Below are 8,352 nucleotides of genomic sequence, written 5' to 3' on the forward strand. Positions count from 1 at the left end.
TCTTTTTTGATTTCATTGTTTTTCCTTTCTTCTGTGTCTGTGTTTTAACTTCCCTTAGCTAACATTACAGAAGGGATCGAGACAGAAGAGTCAGGAACTAAAGTGATAACAAGCTTTATCATTTACACAGTTGGAATCAGCTGGCTGTTATTGTGCTGCTTGACATTACATTGATGGTGATATTGGGCAATATAATGGGAAGATCAATTGCTTTTGGGGGACGTGGGTCATCTTTTTTTAGTACACTTTGTATATTGTAGCTCGAAGATTTGATGTTCGAGGCCCTTCATCATCTGAAGAGCAACATCACACACACGGAGAAAAAAGATGACTGGATAAATGACTGAAACTCATGTTTGTATTCCCATTTTATTTTTATTTGTTGGGGGGGGGTTAGTACATAATAATGGTACAACAGCATGTCTCAGGGTCATTTCAGCCAGTTTTAACTAACAACCCTTCATTTGTAGTAACTTCAGTTTACTAATCATCCCATTAACATCAGTATTGTTCTCACACTGGATCTCCAAACCTTACTGCAAAGCTTCTTTCAGCTGAGCCTGACAAACTTCTGACTTCATGTCATTAAAACGCAGAGATTCTGTTTCTGCATGCAGGTAGCAGGCTGTGTACATTCAACATTACATTAAAGAAGAAATGATATTCATATATACATTTGTGCAATAATTAAAACTCTCTAAACCCTTCTGTGATTATTTCTCTCTTCATTGCACATGTTACATCCATTTCAAAGATTATTACGATTATGACATTTTAAAATCTCAATCATTTGCATGAATTGAATCAGCAGCCCACAGATTGTACAGAAATAATATCTGATGGCTCAAATGAAGAGGTTTCACAGCATGCAAAAAGATGCTAGAATGAATAGCTGTGGATGCGGGGAGGGGCTCAGAGAATAGCTTTCTACAGGGCCCAGAATTTTGTGCTACGCCTCTGCTTCCACCGCCTCACTCCTAAAGTCTCTCTTGTTTAGCGTAAAGCATTTCTTTTCTTTTAGCGTACATGGAGCTGAGAGAAAACACAGCATCAGTGAGGGCGGTGGGGAGGAAAGGGAAGAGCTGGAAGAACATCATATCGGCGGCTGAGACCAGCAGGTATCTGCGCTTAGGCCGAGCCGACGTGACGGCATGCAGCATGGCGTCGATGACCATGTCGGCGTTCTTGAACCCCGAACTGCATGTTGACATGAAGTACTCGTTGGCCAGCTCGATGTACTGCTGGTTGAAGATCAGCTTACGTTCATCATCTAATTTCTCCCAAATATCCAAACCTGTTTTCATCTTCACGATGTTGGTGGCTTGGCCGAAGTTACCCGGCTGGATGATGCTGACCTATAAGTGGAAAAGAAAGCGTTAGTCCGTAGATTCTCAAACCTTTGTGCTTTAAATGCTACAACACAAACTCAGGTTTGACTATCTGCTTTTAATCTAAAAAAAAATAAATAAGCTAACACTAGCAGCTGGTTAGCTAACCATCTAAAAATGATGAGAAGTCAAATTTTTATTAAAATTGAGTTAAACACAAAAATATGTAAAAATTATGAAATATTAAAAATTAAAACATTTTACGCAATATTAAAATGATTAAATCTAATTTGTGATTTACATTATATTAAACTTACGAGTAGCTTTTTGTTTTTAACATTCCTGATATTTCAGTCATTTGTTTTTGGCAGAAATGAGCTTCTATACATGATACATTAAAAAGTTCTCTCCTTTCTAGCCGAGGGAAACCCGTTTGTAACCTTTGGACAGAGCCGTTTCTAGTCTTTATGCTAAGCTAACTGGCTGCAGCTTCATAGTTACCCTACAATCATGAGTGGTATCAAGCTTCCCATCTAACTTTTGGCAAGAAGGCAAATGTCGACCTTTAACATGGTGAAAACTAGGCTAAAAACCAAACACAATCTGCACAGTGTAAGAAGCCATTTTTCTGCATTAATGTTGGTTTTACACTTCATTAAGCCAGCAACTTCCCACAGGCATCATTTTATCTACCGCAGACTTCCCACAATGTTTTCTTTGATTCATATTTTATAAAGTATTCACATTTATTAGCACACTACAGACAAAACATGACTAACAATGCATAACTCTTTACAAAAGACAGACAATGCAATGAAAAAATAAATGAAAATATTTAAAGAAATAAAAAGTCCAGGTTTTTAGAAGAAAGCCAAATTATCCAAGTAATACATTCCAAGTAACAGGCCTACTGTGCTACCAACACAAGCAGGGGTCAACCCCGGTTATATAAAATTAGATATACAATACATCTTCCCCATGTCTTGATATTTGTCCCACCTATCAGAATTTGCATAAGACATCGGCTTCTTCCCACAATATTACGCCTAATGCTTCAGAGTGACAGCCTTTGCATCATTACCATACCTTCACACCAAAACTGGCCATTTCAACCCGTAGGCAATCTGCAAAGGCCTCCAGTCCTCTCTTTGACACACTGTAAGCTGCCATGTTCAGGCAGTTGAAGAAGGCAAAGATGCTCGACACGTAAACCATCCGACCTGAAACATAACAATTAATTTTTTTCACATTGCTACAATAAGAATGAGAGGTTACAGGGAAATGCAGCTGCAGACTTTAGCTAGCCTTTGGCTTCCCGAATCAAAGGTAGAAAGGCAGAAGTGGTCCTGATGGAGCCAAACAGGTTGATGTCGACCATGTTGCGAAAATCTTCAATAGTGCTCCATTCGATCTCGGCCCAGTCTGAGATGCCAGCGTTGTTCACAACTGCCCACAGGCCTGAAAAAGATCAAAGCTATTCAGAAAGAGACGATTTAAATTAAATATCAAATCAGACTTTATATAGCACAAAGTGCCCCACACACACTCTGACGATGTTCTTCAAATGATAAGAGGCCATTTGTTACATTTCTGATGTGTGGCTAAGACCTGAATCAAATATGACCCCTAGGTTTTTGACTTGTTGGATGGGTTGAAGTGCCATTGTTTGCCGTTTTGCATCCAATTTCTCTCTGAGCTTCAGGACCAATAATTAAGACCTCGGTTTTATCCTGGTTGAGCTGGAGAAAGCCCTCTGCCATCCATGACTTAACATCTAAAATACAGTTTAAAAAGGGAATCAGTTGGCTCCAAGTCCTCAAATATAGACGTTTGTGTATGCCACAGATGTTTTAATACATTGACTTGTTTAAAGAAGTAGACGTGCAACCATGATGAAATCATTCAATTTGCATTTGTTATCGTCTTGTTTCAAGATGCTTCAGAACCCAGTGGCCTGACAACAAACTTCAGAACCTCCAAGTCAAGGTTTTGAATTACTTCTTGTCTTAGTATCATATAATCAGTGTTTCCATTTACTCACTGTATGGAAGCCCAAGAATGAAAAAGTTTAGAAATAGTAAAAAATACCTATTGTAAATCGAAATGATAGTAAGTCATGTAAGTAAGCCATGAGTCAAGTCTAAATTTTGAGTTACTTACGGTCATTTGAAAATTAGGATTTTGTATTTTAAATTTTTGACATTCATACATCTTAGGAATACAAACATGACTCATGGTAAATCAAATTACTCAGTTTTACAAATACATTTCTAAACCCTAATAACCCATGTTAAGGTCATTATGATTAAAAAGGAAATTAAGGGCTTTTACAGTCAAAATGACGAGCTATTAAGTCATTTTAAAATTGGAAAGTCAAAAATGATCAAATGCCAAGATTCAGAAACACTTCTCAAACTTCATATACACAGAAGGAAACGATACACATTAAAAGCTGGATACTAGAGAAACGGTGTGATAATCTCACCTTTGTCTGGCAGGTTCTCCTGGACCATCTTCTTGGCCTGTTGCATGTCTTCATCCCTGGTGACGTCCAGCTGGAGGATTCTCAGATTACTGGAGCTCTGTCTGGCCAGACTCTGGGCCCCGGCTCCCTCTGGAGACAAACACCCAGCGAACACCACAAAGCCTTTCTGGTCCAGAGACCGAGCCAGCTGGTGTCCGAAGCCGCTGTCGCAGCCTGTTATCAGCACAGCGCGGCTGTGGCCATCCTGCACGTGGCTGCGGCAGAGGTGGGAAACCAGCCCGGCGAGGACAAAGAAGACGACGGCGAAGATAGAGACTACGCCAATGATTTGGCCGGTGAAGAAAATGGTGTTCATGCTGGTGAAGCGTCTGAACCACGGTGGCTGAAGAGTGTCTGATAGCGCTGCTGGCTGGACAATATATCCCCATTCACAGAAACCGCTCAATAAACAATTTGTTCAGGTTTTCATGTGACCTAAAAGAACGACTGTTGTCCAAGATGCTGCGGTTTTTCTTACTAGAAATGTTCTGCCAAAATATTTAATGGAAATACTCAAAATGGTTTTGCTGGAAAAAATAAATAAATCAACGCAAGCATGCATTAATCAATTTTCCTTCTGGGAAAAATTCTGACACAATGCAAAATACTTTTATCTTGATTACTAATCAATTATAAAGGCTATGACCTAATATCGACCGGAGAGCACACAGTCATGGTAACAGAGGAACTCCTTAGAAAGACTTATTTGATTAGGACAATGAATGAATGAATGAACATTAAATCAACATTTCTGTAAATACCCAGCGTTAGCCAGAGGGCTAATTTATAATTTTCAACCCAGAGGAAACCCACGCAAACACAGGGAGAACATGCAAACTCCACACAGAAAGGCCCTGCCGGACCGGGGATCAAACTCTGCAGTGCCAACTTGCTTTGGGGCAGAAGTGAGCCACCGTGCTGCTACAGATAAAGTACTCACTCAGGGAAAATGTATTCCCATGATGCCCAACAGAAGAGTGCTAGGGAATAGTTTTAAAAACATTTCTGAATGTATCCGAGGTAATAAACATGAAACACAAGCAACAAATATTCACAGTCCATGCAGTATGGATTGTTTGTTATATTGTGTTGAAATATATATGTCCTTGATGCCCTTCAGAATTTACATACATAGAAAATAAGATTTTAAGACAACTTACCCTTACACTGCCCTCTGATAGACCTTGTTCACGATGGCTGCATTCCACTTAGGAGAGACCCTGGTGTTGTTCATGCTGACTCACTGAAATAGCTCACTGGGACACTTGATGGAACTGAGCCATCGTTAAGGTTATCAATCTCAGCTGTGCTTTTCCTAACGGTCACATTTAAACACTTCGGTAATGTTGTGAAATGGTCGCAGTTTGGTTACGTTCAGGCACAAAAATGACTTAGGGAAGCTTAGAAAAAGATGTGGTTTAGGTTTAAATAATCTTTTACATTACTTAACTTCCGGTTATGCACGTGACGCATAACGTGACGTAACTCCTTTTCCGTTTATTTTTATTTTCAAATATGACACGAAACCCTGGGTGAAAGTCCTGTGTGTGTTTGAGACATCCACCCCCCCCAACTTGCCTCCTCCTTACACGGAATTTGGCTCTTTCATCTGACTTCCTGCTTTGCTCCCATAAAAGTTACTGGAGGCCTCCGGTATGGTGATTCTGAGTAGCACTAGACATGGTTGGAAGAGGAATGATGTGCATTGGAGAGTTCAGAGAAACACTTTGATTACAGTTGATCTCTACACTCATTCATTTGATATCATTAAATGAATTGATTCACAGAAACGAATTGCTTGCAAGCATAAAGAGATCCTCAAGTTTAGATAAACAATGAGAGGTTATTATTAAAGATGTCTCTCAATAAGTCTGCAAATCAATTTCTGTACTCTTTTTATTAGTATACATGTGATTCATCTGGGTGAAATTACAAAATACACCCAATTCTTTTTCTCATACTAGTATAGCCAGATCAAAACTTCAAACCAACTGCTAAAAGGCACCAGAATACAGGGAATGACATCCGTTCTGTTAGAAACTTTCTGGGAAATTCCAATTGCCCATCTATGCCGATAACCCAGGTTGCGTCATCAAGCAACGCCTGAAGCAGACCTTTAACGAACCATACAAACAGAAGTAGAAGTCACGGTTAGCTTAAGTTAAAAGTGTCTAAACTGCTGCTGTTATGGAGAGGTTATGTCCGATTGACTAACATCATATGCTGTTGGTCATCCTGTAGGAAATATCGTGCTTCGCTTCACTTTGGGGCCGCTGTCACGATGCCAAGCATAGCTAAAGTTAGCTTACTTTGGACAAGCTAAGGCTACTTTAGCTCATTGTCATTTCAAGTAACCGCAACCAAAAGTCAAGACCCAATTGACACTTTCCAACAGAAGACATTTTGACATGTTGCAGTAGGAAAAAGTACTATGGAACCTCTTCGTAACAGCACGAATCAGGTAGATAGTTTTCAGTCAAAAGTGCAAATTAAAAAAGCAGATCAGATCAATTTTAGTTACAAGTTGTAAGTTACAATTTACATACAGCAACAGTCAAACCTTCACAGATGTTCTCAGATTGATAGAATCTGTAATCTCAATAAAATGCCAAATATACGACACAGTATGTTGACAGAACAAAAAGTACTTCTTTGATTGAAGAATACAAGTGGTCTGCAGTAGGATTGTCTTCAGCAGTGAATGGGACAGTGTGGCTAGTCATGGATGATGGAACTGGAATGTGGTTTCACAGCAGTGACTCCCCCCCCTGCGTTACTGATCACTGCAAATACAGGCGGTAGTTTCATTCACAAGGGAGTGTGAGGAAAATAACTACAAATAAGTGATACAATACAAACAAATGTTGTATTTGTATTGCGTATGTTTGTCCTCAATGAAAGAAATGTCTACAACACATGTCCCAGCCTCAAGTAGAAATTAAAAGTAAACATAAATTGTATAGAAATAAAAGGTGGCATGAAGAGGTGCAGCCTGCGGACTCTCCTACTCACATCACATACTGAAGACACTTGGTTTATGTCTCACTCTGTGCTGCTGTAGATAGCATTTCTACAATTGAGATCAATCAAGTTTATTTCATCCAATTTTCTGAAACCTTTTGCTTCACCTTATACTGAGTTACAGTTCCTACAGCTATCCTCACTGTTCTTAACAAGCTGTAATGTTCCATTGATCACCATCAACAAAGTGACTTCTCCTTTCAGAGGTTTTGCTAATGGAGTTGGTAGCGTTCCTGGGGCTTTTTTGCCTGATGCTAATGGTGCTACACGTTTCCGATCAGTGTGTTTTAGAACTATGCAAAGGGAAATGTGAGGATAACAAAGAGCAGGAAACTTAAAATTTCAGTCTGTGAAGTGACAACTCCTACTGTACAAGGATAAGGCCACCTTTACTTTATATTTTTGTTATGTTCAGCACATACACAAAACCAACAATAAAATGATGTAACTCAAGCCTGATGTATCGTCTTCCTCCTTTGATTCTGATTCACAAGGTGAATTGCTGATTTGATTCAATATGCATTTAATTAGGGATATTTCATTTACAATACCAATTCTGCTTGGATATGAACACCCTAACATGGTGCAATAATAAAATACTGTTTACATTAAGAATTGTTACATAAATGTACTTTTATTTACAATGAACACACTACAGCAGTCAACACAACAAAGTGCAACCATACAGACTCTATAGTCAGTGAGTAGGGTCTTTGGTGTTTTTTGCCCCCAACGTCTCTTCCCAGGCAGTGCGGCAATGGTTATGTTTAGGGTTAGCTGCCTGGAAGATGCCGTTGGAGGCAAAAAACACCATCGAGCCAGTGAGTAGTGACCAGCGAAAAATGGCCTTCTTAGGTCCGAGGGTGTGCTGCAGTAAATACCTAAAGCCAATCATCCTAGCTTTACCTTAACCAAAATGTTGCCTTGCTTTGGCGCGTTATTAGCCCCATTCCCATCTAGTTTCATATGATAAAATATATTAAAACAGAGCGTTTTAAAGACGGTGATGTCGGCTGAGATCGCGGTCACCTAAGGCTATTAGGGTTAAAAGATCCATTTCGAGATATTTATGTATCAATATCAGACCGTTCAGGAAGATTTGATTGAAGAGTTTTGAATTGAAAGGAAGGTTTGAATCGAACATTTTTTAAACCCAGCCCTACTCTATTGCTGTCCCAAACTCCAGTAATTAATTTTTTTTTTTTTTTGAAAACAAAAATATATTTGTGATACATTTTGGGCTTGGGGCTGAGAGCCACTGTCTTTGGTATGTTTATGAGATTTGTTGACAGCAATTAAAAATATAAATTTACACAAACCTTATCCTCTGAATGACGAGTCGCCCCCCTCCCACAATTATAAATATCAAAGCCTAAATATTTGATGCAAGGCTTTAGAAAATAGCCTAACTGCATAGACAGACACTTGCTGACGTAATGGAGTAAAAAAAAAAAAAAAAAGTGTCCAAAAACTGTGGGC

At 39.2% G+C, this 8,352-nt stretch overlaps 1 protein-coding gene across 1 annotated transcript; it reads right to left on the reverse strand.

Moving 5' to 3' along the window:
* Nucleotides 1-369: 369 nt before the first annotated feature.
* LOC144512987 (D-beta-hydroxybutyrate dehydrogenase, mitochondrial) lies at nucleotides 370-4,392 on the reverse strand. Its single transcript, XM_078244027.1, has 4 exons — nucleotides 3,814-4,392; nucleotides 2,634-2,786; nucleotides 2,415-2,548; nucleotides 370-1,355 (listed from the first exon to the last, which is right to left on the reverse strand). The coding sequence occupies exons 1-4, from the start codon at nucleotides 4,166-4,168 to the stop codon at nucleotides 978-980; spliced, it is 1,020 nt and encodes a 339-aa protein (XP_078100153.1). The 5' UTR covers nucleotides 4,169-4,392; the 3' UTR covers nucleotides 370-977.
* Between the last annotated feature and the right edge of the window lie 3,960 nt (nucleotides 4,393-8,352).

This window comes from Sander vitreus, chromosome 24 (assembly GCF_031162955.1).
Source record: "Sander vitreus isolate 19-12246 chromosome 24, sanVit1, whole genome shotgun sequence".
Classification (NCBI taxonomy): Eukaryota; Metazoa; Chordata; class Actinopteri; order Perciformes; family Percidae; genus Sander; species Sander vitreus.